This window comes from Mchenga conophoros, linkage group LG23 (assembly GCF_057382185.1).
Source record: "Mchenga conophoros isolate Kocher_MC1m ecotype Shallow Benthic linkage group LG23, M_conophoros_male_GT1.1, whole genome shotgun sequence".
Classification (NCBI taxonomy): Eukaryota; Metazoa; Chordata; class Actinopteri; order Cichliformes; family Cichlidae; genus Mchenga; species Mchenga conophoros.
In genome coordinates this window covers 28128224-28144774 of record NC_140547.1, presented here as the reverse complement: position 1 = coordinate 28144774, position 16551 = coordinate 28128224, and the positions used below count along the sequence as shown (strand labels likewise).

Here is a 16551-nt window from a genome sequence, read left to right as displayed (position 1 = left end):
ACACTGGCTGGTTTGTGAGTTTTTATGTACATTTTTCTTCTTATGAAGGATTTTTACTTGTTACTCAACAACATAAATGTCACCCAACTGATATAAACCATTGAAAACATTTTTTTTCAATGGTTGGCAACTGAAAGTCAATTTTCTCTTTTATTTGTGTGCACTAAGTTTTAACTTCCTGTCTCCTCCCTCTCACAGAAGTGAGCGGCATCTCTTTACTCCAGCTGATTGGAGAACCTCCACTAGAAGAGTTCACCACCACCTATGGGCCAAATGGGGAGCCTGCCTATCGGTTCACTCCTTCGGTGGTCCCGGGCCAGCGAGCCCTGGTCCATGTCCCCAGCCCTTTCTACCGCCACTTCTCCCTCCTCTTCCATGTCAAGCCCTCCACTCCTGCCGCCTCCATCCTTTTCTCCATCACAGATGCCACCCAGAAGCTCATGTATGTTGCTGTCAAGCTCAGCGCGGTGAAGGCTGGCCGTCAGAAGGTTCAGTTTTTCTACACCGAGCCCGACTCTGAGGCTTCGTACGAGGCTGCCAGCTTTGAGGTGCCGAGCATGGTGGACACCTGGAGTCGCTTCTCGCTGTCAGTCATGGAGGAGCAGGTGGCCTTCTACCATGGCTGCGACTCTGAGCCACAGGTGGTGAAGTTTGAGCGCTCGCCGGATCCCATGGATCTCGACCCTGCATCAGTACTCTTTGTGGGTCACGCGGGAAGAGCTGACAATGGCAAGTTCCTGGTAAGTGGATCCACAGATTTGATGTTCCTTGGTGATTGCCAGATGATAACCAACCTGTAGGCCTTTGTGACTGGGACTTCAGCAATCATTTACTTTGGGACTGCCAGCAACCAGTCCAGAAATATTCATCTTTCCGTCTGACTGGGCCTGTGTGACTGGGCCTTATTCCCCTGATCCCACACCGTCACCATGATTCTGTCATGTCAAAAATGGCAGCCAAGTTAACATCACATGGTTAATGGTCACATGTCTCAAAAATCTTAGTGGGTTGAGTAGTAATAATGACAACATCATATTTTTTAAAGGTTACATGAAGTCCAAAAATGCATGAAGAAGATTTCAAGTATTTGAAAGTTTTAACTGATGCTGCTCTTACTCAGGTCTGCTTTGAAACACAGCTGATAGATTCTTAACATGGTTTTTACTGAACGCTGCTTAGTGATTAAAAGAAATAAGTAATAACAATAAAACAGTCTCTGTATGTGTTACTTTGTAGCTCATGCAGTTTTAGCATGATTATTAATTTTGTTCATTGGGTATAAAAGACTAGAGGGTGACTCATCCAAGCTGCGGCTTAGCCTGCCTACAGCGGCTCATCTTGTTTGTAGATTGGACTGGATCACTTTACCTGATCCTGTGAGTGGAAGTATTGACCTACAGTCATCCATTTACCCTGCAAAATCCACTCCTGGAAAATGACTTTTGCATTTCCTCAAAGCTTTTGAGAAGAGCAAGTTGTAAATTAAAAAATGAGCCAGGTCAAAGGTCACCAGTGACCATTATTCTTTTGGAAGGATCCTTTCAGCAGAACTTGGTTGACAAAAATTGCATTTTTAAGATTTCAAAATAATTCATATACAGTTACACGTACATTTACATATATGCTGCAGACAGGAAATGCTCATGGCTAATGCAGCATACTTTCAGTTGCTCCAACACACAAATAAATGTGCTAAAATAAAGACGCCAGAAAAGATTTCTTCTTTATGTGTTGAGGATTTGATCACTATCAATATTTAGGAAATATGAAAGTTTAACGCATTAAGAATTGGACAAACCAACATGATGGCACTCATCTCAGTAATAAGCATAAAGCTACAGCAATGCTATAAAACGGGAAAGAGAAATTATCACTTTTAAACAGTTTTTAACAGTTTTTGTTTTATACAACAGTGTGGTGCAAAAGAATGAGACGCCTGTTTTGTACGCATAATCTCCAGGGTACCAGCAGAGGAAATGCTAAAGAGATGTTTCACAGTTCTGACAGGAAAAAATGAAAAACAGCAACAAATCCTCCTCCAGAGGTATCTGGGAGTCTGTTCTTTCTTGTCTGTGACGTCGCCCTGCGGCACTCCGTCCAGGGTTTGTGTCATTAACAATAAGGAGGTAGTGCCACCTTTAACCTCTGAGACAGGGACTCTGGTGATCATATGACTCTCTTTGAAGTGGAGAACTGTGGAAGAAATTAAGATGGCTGCAGTTAAAGCTCATAAAATTTGCATGCTTCTGATCAGAGGTGTGGACTCAAGTCACATGACTTGGACTCGAGTCAGACTTGAGTCATTAATTTTATGACTTTAGACTTGACTTGAAAAAATGTTCTAAGACTTGTGACTTGACTTGGACTTTTACACCAATGACCTGGGACTTGAATTGGACTTGAACCGGTTTACTTGAAAAGACTTGATATTTCACCCCAAATATAAAATTTAACATGCATATTATATAGAAAGTGTGCACCATTAATTCAATTCATTGATTCATTTATTCAAACCACACTCCGTACGTATGTGTGCGTGAGCTGTAGCACAGTCAATCAAATTAACCAGATTAAAAAAAAAAAAAAAAAAAACGCTCAAAAATGCTGCAAGGAGTTATTTTTTTCAGGTACATAAACTATGAAGTAGTCAACAAAAAACCGAACTGCAATATGCAAAACATGCAAGAAGAGAATCACAGACAGAGATGGAACAACTTCCAACTTTCTCCGACAGTTGAAGTTGCATAAAGAACGGTAGGTGGTGCTTCTCTCTTGCTACGATGAGATCATGACTTCATCTAACAAGCAAATCTTGTCCAGGCTACGTTGGTGATACAGTTCTTTTTAATGTGTATGATTTTTTTGTCATGCGATTTTAAAGCCGGCCCTACAAGCGCATCCAAGAATAACATGCAGCTTATCTCAGAACTGTCGGTGAAAATTATTCTTGGAGCTAAGTTTAATTGAGCTGCATTTTAAAGAGGTGCAATTTCACAATTTGTGTATATTTTCTAAGTTCACTATTTCGTTGAGGAAAACACAGATTTTAAAATCACATGGTCTAATATTTACATTTAGCATAACTACAACATTCTTTTTTCGTTTTTTTTTTTTTTTTTAAAGACTCGAAAGGACTTGAAATTCAAAGTTTCAGACTTGTGACTTTACTCTGACTTTTACACCAGTGACTTGAGACTCGACTCTGACTTGCCTGACATTACTTGAGCCTTGACTTGTGACTTGAGGATAAAGACTTGAGACTTACTTGAGACTTGCAAAACAATGACTTGGTCCCACCTCTGCTTCTGATAATACCTATGGTGGGATTCACTGTCTGTGTGTTTTAGGGTGACATGGCAGACCTGAGACTGGTGGGAAACCCTCGGTCAGCTGAGCGTTTATGCGACTATGAGGACGACTCTGACACTGTGAGTTCTTGTGTTTCCAATATTCCAGTCAAACCACCAGAAGGCTTTTGTGAAACACAGTTTTTTCTCGGTATCGCAGGGCTCTGGTGACTATGGCAGCGGCGACGGCGAGAGGAGGCAGATGGGAGGCAGCGTGAAGGTCTGTATGAGCTTTGTGGATGTCTTATATGAACATACAAGAGTGATTTACAGTCTCTGAAATCATCTCAGCTCGAGATGTATTTCAAGAGGAACAGCAGGGCCTAGTTGCATTATGGGAATTGTAGGCATTGAATTGCTTATTAATGGCTTTCTGGAGGTCTCTCAAAGTTTTCTTTAGACATTAGCTACTTTTTAACGGACCATTATCAGAGGAAACTTTTTTATTTGTTAAGCCATGTAACACTATGAATCATTCAAGCTTATAAAAAGGCGCCTAACTGAAGGGATGAACCAGTGTTTTGTCTATACATAACAGACAACAACAACAAAAAATTTAATTTGTATCTTTAGTCGTTGCTACCAGCCTGTCGCAAAAACATATCATTTGTTCCCATTTCTTTAGTTAAATCTATAAAAAACTCCAAAGATAACAGTTTCACAGACATAAACTAGTATTTATTTTTCTTGTAACGACTAAATGATTCCCAAAGAGCTATTAGCTCAGTACATCCTTAAAAAATCTGAGGAAAATGGACAATTGGAGGACAAAAAGAGAAGTGGCAGCCCCAAAAAGATACCTGCAGCAGATGAACAGTATCTGAAAGTCAAGTCCTTAAGAAACCGTTCACTGAAGCATCATCAGAGATGGTCTCAGTGAAAAGGTGGCTGTCAAGACGCTTTTCTTGATAAGGAGAAAAGGCTGAGGTATGAAAATTACACTGGACTGGACTGAAAATCAGTGGAGACAGGTTTGATGGAGTGATGAACCCAAATTTCAGTTTTTGATTTTGATTCGTCAGTATGTACGGGGCAGGTTGGAGGGAGGTGCAACACTGAGTGTCTACAGTCATCATCGAGCTGCATCTCAGCCAGTGGTGTTGGAGATCTTTGTCAGAACTGATGAATTACAAACACAGACAAGTGCCATCAGAGTTTGAGCCACCATGCAATACCATCTGAAAAGAGTCTGATTGACAAAAGCTTAATTTTTCAGCATGACAGTGATCCCAAACACACTGCCAATGCAGTAAAAGCACACTCACTGCCCCCAAGAGTTTCCAAATGTGGAGCGATCATTTGGCTTAACATTATTTAGTAGTAGTTTTTGTTTTTAATTTATGGATCTCTTTCAGTTAAATCTTTTGCAGTGAAATATTTTTACACTAGGATCCTTTATATATATATGGGAGACCATAGAGAATATGAAAAACAGTTGGATGAACTTAAAAAACACACATATCCCAAAACATCATTAATACATCAGCTGGTAACACACTGCTCCCTAGTGGTGAACATTTCATTTAAACTTTCAATTTCAACTGAATGCAAATTATCTGCTTTCCACCACCTGGTGGAAGTATTTGTCTGCTCTTGTGCACAAATATTGTCTGAAAATTACATATAAATGTAGATGTACATGTGATGTGGTTGCATTCCATTATGTGAATTTCCAGATGTTTTAAAATGTTGTATTTGTGTCCCGTTCCCCCCCACAGACCACCCCTCCACCTTTCCGTCCACTGCCTGAACCTCCGCTGATTTCCTCACACATAAACACACTCGCACAAACAGGTAAAGAGAAAGTGTGTTAATTTGTAACTAAAGAGCTTAAGCGTGCTCTTCCAGGACTCTCAGCATGTCACTGCGCTGTATAAATGTGTAATGGAAGTTTTTAAATCATGCAGCAGGCGCTGCCAAAGAAACATCATGTAGACATTTTTAAGCCAGAAAAGTTTACGTCAGGTTGCCTGTCTGGACCCATGTGAGGAGATTGCTGCAAGGAGTGTGTATGACTAGAAGTTCTTTAGCTCCCTCTAGTGGATGATAAAAGAAGTAATTTCTCTTTGAGTGAGTTGCTCGTGAAATAGGACCGTTCCTTTCTCCGTCACGCCACAAACATGTTTCATGAGTTCTCCGAGCAGCAGGTAAAGGTATGTTTGTGTTCAGATGTCTGGTATCAGCCCTCCGTGGAGTACAGCAGGCAGGACTTCAGCAAGCCTGGATTATTAGGCTCAAGAGGTGGGTCGCAGGGGGCAAAAGGGTCCTGATAACGGCTGGCAGCACATCAGATTAGGATCATGTCCTAATCAATCTGTGGCCTTCCTATCACAGTAAAGAAGGAGCGCTCTGGCTGTTGCTGCTTTCTCATTCTGCTCAGTGTATGGGTGGAGGTTGATTGAACGTCAGCATCCGCTCAGCAGGCTTCAATGCGATGGTGTCTTAGTTTTGTCCCCAAGAGAGCAAATCTTGATGATTACTGAAGTAGCTGACTACTTACTACTGAAATTTGTAGCACAACATCCAACATTATTTCTACTTGTAGTGCTACTCTGAATAGTCCTCAGGAACTCTGTTTAATCAGATTGGCTTAAATTAAAATCACAGGATGGTAGAAATGACATTTTAAAGGTATAATCTTTATTAAAATCTCTGTTCCAGTCAACTTTGGTGCAAAACATAATATAATAACTTACCTTTAATGCTCTATCGGACATTTCTTGAGTAAAACGTTCTGTTGTATAAGTGACGATGGGCAACGCTCAAATTCAAATTTCAAATTCAAATTTTATTTGTCACGTACACAGTCATACACAGTACGATATGTAGTGAAATGCTTGGACAACTGCTCGTGACCTAGAGAAAACAAAAAAGGAAAAGGCTATGAATAAGATGAATAAGATCATGGAGGTCCAACACTGACAAAATAATGAATGAATGAATAAATGGCTCAAAAAAGTGCCATATACCTTAAATATAAAAATACATAAAATAAGATGAAAATTGGTGTTTCAGATTTTATGTTTTTCATTAATGGTGTTATTTCCTCCTTTTTTTTTTTTGCTCATTTTTTATTTATTTATTTATTTTTATTTATTCATTCCATTCTCCTATTTGAACTTTTTTTTTTACTTTCTATTTCCTGTTTTTTCCTCTTATTTATTCTCGTGTGTTTTTTATTTGACTGTTGACTTATTTATTTATGTTCCTGTTTTTACTTCATTTTCACTCATTTTATTTAATATTTACTAATTTTGTTAGTCCACAAACAAAACTACTGTAACTTTTTATTGTGAAGCAGAAGCAACTAAACCTACTAGTTTAAATACAAAAAACAGTAAAACATGCATGTTCTGCCTCTCGTGACCTGTTTGGGCTCATAAAGACATTTTCACTCCAGCCGTCACCAACAATAGAAAACCAACGTTAATTGTAAGCAGCGCTAATGTGTCTGCTTTAATATTTGTCTCTTTTTTGTCTTTACCAAAAGCAAACTTACAGATCAACATGGTTTTATTTTATTTATTTATCTATTTATTTATGGTGGACCTGTTAAGTTAAATATAAAACCCTGAAGAAACGATACAGCTAACCTTGAAATGAGAAGCAAGAATTCCTGCTTCCCTCTATAGGACTGGTTTCTAAAATAAAATTGGCCTTATTTGCAGAGAAAAATAAATAGAAGGCAATTTCATTAAAGACATTTTTTGGCTTTTGCTTTGGCATCTTCTGTGCTTTCATTTTGTGATTATTGCAGTTCCAATTTCACATTTTGCTTTGGGTGATGGTGAAGGACTGTTTGCTGGATCAGCGTGCTTGACATCCATATGCTATATAAGAGCAGATGATGCATTGATAGTTGCTGGTCTTACATTTACACATATTACATTTGTATTTAAGCATTCTTGTCCTGCGGCACAGTCTAGATGTTCCTAACTTGCTAAATTACTTCAGGTACAATCGGTGCTAAAGGTGAAAAAGGAGACAGAGGAGAGAAAGGCTCAAAGGGGGACCAGGGCCCTGTAGGAGCGAAGGGAGATTCAGGTGTCAGCTCTGGCTCTGGTTTCTCTGCACAGGGTGGAGTCCAAGGACAGAAGGTAAGACACCACTTTGTGTCTGTGAGTGTGTTTTTAGTGATCGTATGGCTGATGCACTCAACTGTTTCTTCCTGCTTTTCAGGGTGAAAAAGGTGAAAAGGTATGTAAAGTGTCTGTCCATGTACTCATACACATGCAGTTTGGCTTTTATACATAATGAGCTAAACAAAAATAAGGAGGTCAGCATGTGTACAAATAATCCCTGCAATGCAGAAGCTCAGGATTCAGAAAACTCTAAAATCTCAGTCTCAGAGCCATGAGTTTTGTTTTTCACACTCGGCTCTGTCCGGTGTCACATATAGTTGAAAAGATGGCCTTATAGGGGGAGGAGCTAAAACTATTTTGAGTTCTGAATCATTGAAGGCTACTCTGGTCGAATCAAGGAATAAAAACATGTTGGAGATGAGCAGAAAGGCTCATGTCAGAATGAATGAATTGAAGCACAAGAGCAGAAATGTCTAAATGCCGATCAGCCGGGAGCAAAACTTATGATACAGATTGAATTTGAAATTTTATTCTTGCCATTAGAAATGATAGAAATTATTTCAGGTTCATCCATAACAACATGTTTTGTTTCTGCTGTCAACAGATCTACTGTGTCTCTGCTAGAGAAACTATTATTGCCTTTATTATACACATAAAGCTTAAAACTATAATTCACATTTAAATTATCTAAACCTGTAACCTAAGTATTAACTAAGTATTACATTCCTTCCAAATCCAACATTCTCACTCACAGGGTGATCTTGGCAAAGGCTACACTGGTAAAAAAGGAGATCGTGGGGCTCAGGGGCCTCCCGGACCACCTGGTCCTACAGGACCTGCAGCTGAGGTGGTCCGACTTGGGGATGGCTCTATTGTGCAGCAGCTGGCCGGACCCCCCGGACCACCAGGACTGCCAGGGTCGGATGGGCCTGCAGGACCTCCTGGAGCTGATGGGGAGCCTGTGAGTACAACGAGGTTTAGAGCTGTTTAATGTTTGGAGGTTCATGTTGCTCAGAGGTTGTTCATTAATCTTTCAGGGTGATCCAGGAGAGGATGGAAGAGCTGTGAGTTTCTCTGTTTTCACATTGAAATATTGCTACAAAAGAAGAATTATTTATAGGCTTTTCCAGATAAATCGATTGAAATATTATCAGTGTAATTTGGGGTTTTTGCTTCTGTTTCCAGGGTCCTCCTGGGCTGCAGGGTGTTCCAGGAATTCCAGGAGGTCCTGGTGCCAAAGGCGAAAAGGTGCCCTATTTAAGTCATCTGTTTAAAGAAGACACATGGCATTATGTAACGTGATAATCCGTGGTCTTAAAATCCTCCAGGGTGAACGTGGAGAGGGTCAGCCGGGACCCAGAGGCCCCCCAGGTCCACCTGGACCTCCTGGACCTGGTACTGGTGATCGTCCAGTAAGTCCAGGCTCCACACACTCTTTTCATTCATTTCATAACTTCCAAAACTTTTCACTAAACTTATGCTTCTTACAGACATTTGTTGACATGGAGGGCTCGGGATTCCCAGACTTGGATAAAATCCGGGTATGCTTTGTTTTGGGGTTTTTATGTTGTTTTTTTTAACATAAGTAAAAAGTAGTCACTTGAGGTGGTAATATGATTGTTTTGGGATTTGTTATCTAGGGTCCACATGGTCCACCGGGTCTCCCAGGTCCTCCTGGCCCTCCTGGGATCCCTGGTACTTCAGTGGCAGTGGGCCTTGATGGTCCAATAGCTGTTGGACCTCCTGGACCACCTGGGCAAGATGGTGCTCCGGGATTGCCAGTGAGTATTTTACTTTGATTACTTACCATTTTACTTCCTTACCACCCAATGCCTTCATTGTTCTGCTTTTAAATGTTGTTGATGTTTATTTGAGGTATAGTAAATACTGACTCTGTTTTGTGTTTGCTGCTGTAGGGACCCCCTGGTCCTCCTGGGCTACCCGGTCCACCTGGACCTGCAGGAGGAAAGGTAAAGATAGACTCAGTCTGTGGGGCTGTACTATGGTACATGCTAGCAAGAGACAATGTACTCACTAAAAGACTTAATCATTTATTAATAAAATCTGAATGAGAAATTCATTAGTTTTATTTAGTGATTAACCAAAATATTTTAAAGATTTTTATTTTGACCACAAAACAGCAAAAAAAAAATTCAAGAAGGATTTAAATGAATACAGCCTACAATCCTGGACTAAATGTAATGATTCAATAGACATTTCTTTTGAATGTATTGACTATCATATATTTTGTTTTAAATCTTCTTTCCCCAGGGTGACAGTGGTGACCTCGGTCTTCCAGGACCAGCTGGAGAAAAGGTGAGCTTCATTTTTAATTTCAGCCCTTAAAACTCTCATCATTGAAAGCAGAAAGATGTTCCCCACTGAACTGATATGAAAATGTTGTACTTGGTGGCCCATCCATGTACTCTTCACATTCTTTGTTGCTTTCCTTTAGCAAGATGCACAAGGCTCCAGCTTTTTCACCGGCTTGTTCTCTTACTTTACTCCATCCTCTACGGTGTGTAATGGGTTGGTGGTCCTGGGGCATGTCTCTGCTGTGATGATTTATTTTATTTTCTCGAGTTTTCTGCATTATTTACTCTTTATTATTATTATTATTATATTACTATTATTTTCTGTTTTCACAGAATCTTTCAAGACATTGCAGCTGTGAAAGATTCTGTTTCCATAAAAGACTTTCTTCACTCATTTAAGGACCTACTCTGCGTTTCCTTAGTTTCCGTCATGCATATACAAAGCAAGGTGTTCATATTAAAAATGACCAAAGTTTTAATAAATCAGGCTTCACACTGTGCAGATTTTTAGATACTTTCACCAAAAATGGTTTCTTTAAATAGTTACTTGGTACAGGGACCTATGAAGAACAGGCCGTACAGCTCACAAGCACTGGGTACTGCCCCTCAGCAAGCTTCCAGAAGCTGGCTAATCATATGACAGTGTCCTGTTAGAAAGAGACATGCACTAACACGACTTGCTTCAGACATACAGGGCGATGATAAAGAGGCATGTTTGTCCATTGTTGAATTATACAATCAGCTCTAGTACAATCCAAAAATAAATACAGGCACATTAATGAGCATAGTAGGTCCCCAAACCTTAACTGTAACCTTCATCCGCATCTCTATTTAACCTCCAGCTCTGCACGTGCCTGTGTCATGCCACCGTTTGCTCTTCCTGTCCTACTTTTCTTCTCCTCTTTATACAGTGTTGAACATAATCTGACATTACAACTGACCTCTGCCACCTAAGGGCTCTCAGGGTGAACCAGGACAGGTGGGGACATCAGGACAGACTGGCCTGGCAGGGCTTCCAGGTCCAATGGGACCAGTGGGACCACCAGGGCCCCCCGGACCACCTGGGCCACCATATCGTATTGGCTATGTGAGTAGATTCCTTTTCTCCTTTTTTTTGTTTTCTTTTGTTTTTTGTGGACAGATGAGAGCAAGTACCAAGCTAAAAAAAGTTGTTAGTTTGAGGATGCCGGTAGCAACCATTGATATCTACTCTGAAATGTCAACCAGTCCAAACAGTCTGAGTGGATGAGAAGCTAGCAGTGATCAGTTGTTTTGACTTCAAATTATCTCCATACAGGGCGATCAAGATGGATATGAGGTACTCAGTGGTTTGCCTGGACTCAGAGGCGAACCTGGACCCCAGGTAACGAGTTACAAATATGGGAGATTGTTGTTCCTTGTAAATTTTTGTATATCTCATGCTGTCCTGTGCCATATTTTTCCAGGGCCCACCTGGTATTGCAGGTCATCCTGTAAGTATGCCAGAAAAACTGTATGGCTTGAATAAGTTATTTCTTTATGTCCATGATACCGTAATTATTCAGCCCCCTGAGTCAATTGTAGAACCACCTTTTGCTGCAATTACAGCTGCCAGTCCTTTAGGGAACGTCTCTACCAGCTTTGCACATTGTTGTGGAAGTTTTCCACTTAAATAAAGCCTGCAGACGAGCGGTGAGCGGTAGCTGACATTCTTTAATCCAAACACACAAAGAACATACAACCAAGCTTGTGGAGCCCCTGCATGACCACGGGGCAGACGGTCAGCAGAGTCTCACTGAGCCTAGCATGGCTCTCAGTTAAATACCTTCTCCAGGAACAAAAGGCAGTACACAGCTGTTTCACACCTTAAGGTTTACACTCCCTTGCTACCTCCCAGAGTCCTTGAAGAGACAAAAGACTCTTCCTGTGGAGTTCCTGTTTCCCCCAACATCCTTACTGCACCCCCTCTTAACGTATGAGTGTCAGACATGTTAAAATCCAGTAGCACCAAGGCATCATACAATAATGTGACTAATAAGTGAAAGAAATTCCTATACAACATCTAGAGACTGAAATCCTTGCCCATTCTTCTTTGCAAAACAGCTCCAGTTCAGTCAGATTAGATGGACAGCATTTGTGAACAGCAGTTTTCAGATCTTGCCAGAGATTCTCGATTGGGTTTAGATACCAGACAGGTCAGGAATAAAGTTATTGAGAAATTTATAGCAAGCTTTCCCAAAGATTTCCCAAGCCTTGAACATCCCATGGAGCACTGTTCAACAGCAGTGCAAGCCACTGTAGTATATTTTTTCTTCTTAAACTTTATTGATCCCCATGGGAAAAATTCCTCTTTGCATTTTACCCATTCACCCAGTGAAGCAGTGGGCAGCCATTGGGCGCCCAGGGAGCAGTTTGTAGGAACGGTATCTTGCTCAGGGGTACCTCAGGGTAGCCGTTCAGTGGATTCAAACCCCTGACCTGGAGCCATCCCTGCCCCTATTAACATCAATTCGAATTAGGATTAAATCCAACTATCTCCACAGTAATTTTGCTTTTGTTTAGCATCCGAGCTATCTTCTTTTTTTGGCATGAGTGTGGCTATTTAAGTCACATAAAGTATAAATTTCACATCAAAGTACAAGGGTCTGAATCAAATATAAAAAGGTGTGCCTCAAGGTTCGACTTTGGGGCCACTTTGGTTTTCTGTTTATTACTGATATCAGTTATATATGTGTTTTCAAATGATTTGTTCAATTATTTGCTCTGTTGTGTATCTGTTAATCACATATTCAGTTGGCTTTTCAGTCTGATAAGCTCTGGGTTAGTTAAAAACATCTAAGACTTGTCTTATTAGACCTGACAATAAAGATTACATTAGTATTTAGCCTAGTTTTAATATCAATAAATTACACATAGAAAAATGAAGATCTAAAAAAATGCTTACAAAATTTTTTATAGACTCTTACTATAGAGTAGTATAAATGTCTGTATTTGTCTGTATATGCAGTATTCCCTCCTTAATGTGTGGATCAGTCTCAGTGCAACATCGTCACACACAAAGTGATTATTAAAACGTGTGTGTTTTAATAATATTTATTATAATCCTTCATATCCTTTTTTTTTAATTTTCATATTTGTGATCCATCATTCACGCACTTTCATCAAAGCACTTTTTTTAGCCCACATTCACACTCTGATGCATACATCACAGAACAACTTAGGGTTCAGTATCTTGCCCAAGGATACTTACAGTAGTCATTACATCTACATGAGTCCTATATTGTTTCACAATTCATAAGCACAGTTTTTTAACCCCCCAAAATCCTGGATATTAAGTGAGAAACCATACCTATGTTTTATATGTACATTAACATAAATGAAAAAAGTCTTCCAAAGTTTATCTTATTAACAATATTAGTAGCAGCATTCCATTTTAATTCAGTGAATTTATGTCATACTTTTATGAATTCACCACTCCTGTAAAGAATATGTTTTACTGTTTTTTTAGGGAAATCCAGGTTTACCAGGAACACCTGGTAGCAAAGGAGCAGAAGGACCACGAGGACCTCCTGGGATCCCTGGCTTGAATGGTTCAACTGGAGAAAAAGTATGGCTAACATTAGTGTTACTGTACACTTACTAGTATTAATGATATGGTCTTCTAATACAGTATCCTGATTCTTTTTTAGGGTCCAAAGGGAGACAGTGGCGAGAAAGGAGAGAGGGTGAGTTGAATGCAGACTTAAAGTTGTTAGGAAGCTCTTCATTTCATATCAGCTTCATCAGCATATGCAGTTCCCAAATAACCTTTTAGTTATTATAATTTATCTAGAGTTTATTGTCTATCTAAATCGATGAAAGGAATGTGTATGTAGGATAATTTGTCATAGATCATGTGATCTCTTTGAAGATTTCTTTAGAACAGAAGCAACACGTGCAAGATCGCAAGTGCTTCAAAGTTCTGTTTGGGCCTACCTATTTTTTCATTAGTTTTATTGAATTCATGCAAACTTTCCTTTTGTGGAGTTTAGTTATATGCCGATGACAGCAATTATAGTTACCAACAAAACTTTCTTTGAAGGTTTCTACATTAGGTCCTTTTATTTCTGTATGTCTCAATGTTATGATCGCTGACCATCGGATTGAGTTATATGCAGATGATGCCTTTATATTGGAGCGACCGTGGCTCAGGGGGTTGGGAATCGCATCTGTAACCGGAAGGTTGCCGGTTCGATCCCTGGACTTTCTGTCCTGGTCGTTGTGTCCTTGGGCAAGACACTTTACCCTACTTGCCTACAGGTTTTGGCCAGAGGGGCCGATGGCGCGATATGGCAGCCTCGCTTCTGTCAGTCTGCCCCAGGGCAGCTGTGGCTACAACTGTAGCTGCCTCCACCAGTGTGTGAATGAATAGTGGTATTGTAAAGCGCTTTGGGTGCCTTGAAAAGCGCTATATAAAATCCAATCCATTATTATTCAGTACCAGTCAAAAGTTTCATATGCATGTTCAATATTCAATAATGCAATATTCATTCAGACAAGGACTCGATTAAACTATGCTCTGAACATATTGCATACTCACCCATTTCTGCCTGATAATGCACCAATTTGTAACAGGGTTTGCCAGGAAGAGATGGTGGACCACCTGGACCTCCAGGCCCTCCTGGACCTCCAGGACAGATCATCTACCAGCCAGGAGGAGATGTGAGTCTTCATTCAACTTGTAAATGTACAGAGGTTGAATGATTCTGGATTAATATGTGAAATAACACTAACCCACACAGCACAGCCTGTCTAAATCGATTTTCCTCCTGATGTTACTCATCTACACTAATAGCCACAGCATGCTTGTTTGTTCATTCACATTCATACTAACTGACCTAACTTTGTCTTGCTAGTATAACGACCTTTATTGGAATGAAGCAGGGCAGGTAGGTGGATGCGCCCCTCAGTCCCCTAACAATCTTATCAAAAGCGTCGCCACAAAACATTAAGTTGAGAGAATATTTTAGCATTTTCAAACTGCGTTTCTTTTTCAGGTTGGACCAGGTATTCCAGGCAGGGCAGGATTCCCAGTACGTATCACCATGATCATCAAACAGTTGAGCCTGTAGGAAACCAACTGATTCAAAACAATGCAAGTAAGTGATTATATTGTGTGTATGGATTTAGGGCCCAATGGGACCAAAAGGGGAAAAAGGGAACCCAGGGCCACCAGGATATGCACCTAAGGTAGGTGCATATCTTTGTTTGTTCATTTCACATTTTAAGACATGTATATTCATTATATTTTGTGCACCATTGTTTTTTAATTTAATACATTTTCATATTAACATGATTTCACATGATTTTTAATTACATTCCTCTCAGTAAGTGACATACTTTTTACTTTCCAAATTATTTAACACAATTTGTGTTAAAGTAACAGGAAACGAATGGAGTTCAATATTTTAATATCAACAATATTTTTTAAAAGCCTTGTGACTTAAATACTGTTTCCAGTAGTATTTTTGTAAGTTCTTGCTTTTTGTTCAGGGAGAAAAAGGAGAGCCTAGTGTCATCACGGGGCCTGATGGGAGACCTCTATTCCTGGGAGGCTTGACAGGACAGCCGGTAAATAAATCAAGTTAAAAAAAATCTGTCATTATGGACTTTGATGATAGAAACAAAGTATTTATCCAGCTGCCTTAGTGTCGATCCGATACCGATATCAGTGTTGGCATGGATAGTTCTAGTTCAGGTGATCATTCCTAATATGTTTAAATCAAAATATCACTGTGTGTGATGTTTACAGTGTGCTTGTGTCTTAATTTGCAGGGCGAGAGAGGAAGTCCTGGCCCAATGGGATTTCCAGTATGTTGTCTAAATTTTAAAAGTTCACAACTTTAGACTTGTTTAACAAGCTAGCAAAATCAGATTAGTATAACGAGCTTCAATGTACATTTTTCTCCAGGGTCCACAAGGTCCTCAAGGCCAGAAGGGGGAGATTGGTTTTCCTGGCCGATCGGTAAGTTTGGCATCTTTACAAAGATTTCATGATAAGCCTTCACATAGTTAGGAAGGTATTTGACTGGAGTAATGACACAAACAACTGCCCAGTAGGGAAATATCACCCTTGATGCTGATCTCATGGCTACAAATATAAAGTGTAAAAGTATGAAGTCAGAAATGTAGTGGTTTGTGCAAATACTATGGCAATCAGTTGATTCTTCATATTAGATTTATGTGACAGCAACTGTGAAAAGAGAACAACAGTGGAGTCCAATCTTAGGAAGCTTTGATTTGCAGGGTTGAGAGGGAAGACAGTATTAATAATTAATTATTTTTTTAGAAGTTCATTATGTCAGAATGTAACTGTGACATTCTGCAACCTTGTTTTAGGGTCGACCAGGACTAAACGGTGCCAAAGGAGAGAAGGGAGATGCAGGCAGTGGATCTGGATACGGATACCCTGTGAGTGCTAAAGATTTGACTTTGCCTTTTTATCAGATCCTGATTTCAATCCATTTGTCATCTTTTACAGAAACAGTAATCAATATTATTTTTTGTGTCTCAGGGACCACCAGGCCCACCAGGGCCCCCTGGGCCTCCCGGACCTCCTGTTCCTATTGACAGACTCGGAGTGAGTCCAGAGATGATATTTTCCTGTTGTGGTGCATATATCGGTCAAAATGGGTTAAAGTTCCCTAATTCTTTCCTTTTAATTTCAGGGATATGATTACTCCAGGTATTACGCTGGTGAGTTCACTTCAAATTCAATGTTAGATGCCAACGTTATGAGAAACATTTTAAGAAGTACAATATATTACCTTAATATCTGTATGGTGAATG

General features: G+C 39.9%; 1 protein-coding gene across 5 annotated transcripts in view; it reads left to right on the top strand.

The window, feature by feature from the left end:
* LOC146547404 (uncharacterized) overlaps nt 1-16551 on the top strand; it is a 57234-nt gene that overhangs the window by 34704 nt on the left and 5979 nt on the right. For 2 of the 5 annotated variants that reach the window (XM_085265482.1, XM_085265478.1), the window contains exons 2-32: nt 199-740; nt 3348-3428; nt 3508-3567; nt 5066-5141; nt 5517-5588; nt 7302-7444; nt 7527-7544; nt 8184-8390; nt 8467-8493; nt 8615-8677; nt 8758-8841; nt 8920-8970; nt 9070-9210; nt 9346-9399; nt 9701-9745; nt 9885-9947; nt 10700-10831; nt 11042-11107; nt 11190-11216; nt 13232-13330; nt 13413-13448; nt 14338-14424; nt 14619-14651; nt 14760-14795; nt 14893-14952; nt 15256-15333; nt 15538-15573; nt 15674-15727; nt 16102-16173; nt 16277-16342; nt 16431-16458. In XM_085265482.1, coding sequence (XP_085121608.1) covers nt 199-740; nt 3348-3428; nt 3508-3567; nt 5066-5141; nt 5517-5588; nt 7302-7444; nt 7527-7544; nt 8184-8390; nt 8467-8493; nt 8615-8677; nt 8758-8841; nt 8920-8970; nt 9070-9210; nt 9346-9399; nt 9701-9745; nt 9885-9947; nt 10700-10831; nt 11042-11107; nt 11190-11216; nt 13232-13330; nt 13413-13448; nt 14338-14424; nt 14619-14651; nt 14760-14795; nt 14893-14952; nt 15256-15333; nt 15538-15573; nt 15674-15727; nt 16102-16173; nt 16277-16342; nt 16431-16458 — 2637 coding nt within the window. The remainder of the gene's footprint in view (nt 1-198; nt 741-3347; nt 3429-3507; nt 3568-5065; nt 5142-5516; nt 5589-7301; nt 7445-7526; nt 7545-8183; nt 8391-8466; nt 8494-8614; nt 8678-8757; nt 8842-8919; nt 8971-9069; nt 9211-9345; nt 9400-9700; nt 9746-9884; nt 9948-10699; nt 10832-11041; nt 11108-11189; nt 11217-13231; nt 13331-13412; nt 13449-14337; nt 14425-14618; nt 14652-14759; nt 14796-14892; nt 14953-15255; nt 15334-15537; nt 15574-15673; nt 15728-16101; nt 16174-16276; nt 16343-16430; nt 16459-16551) is intronic. The other 3 variants (XM_085265481.1, XM_085265480.1, XM_085265479.1) reach the window with 3 other exon arrangements.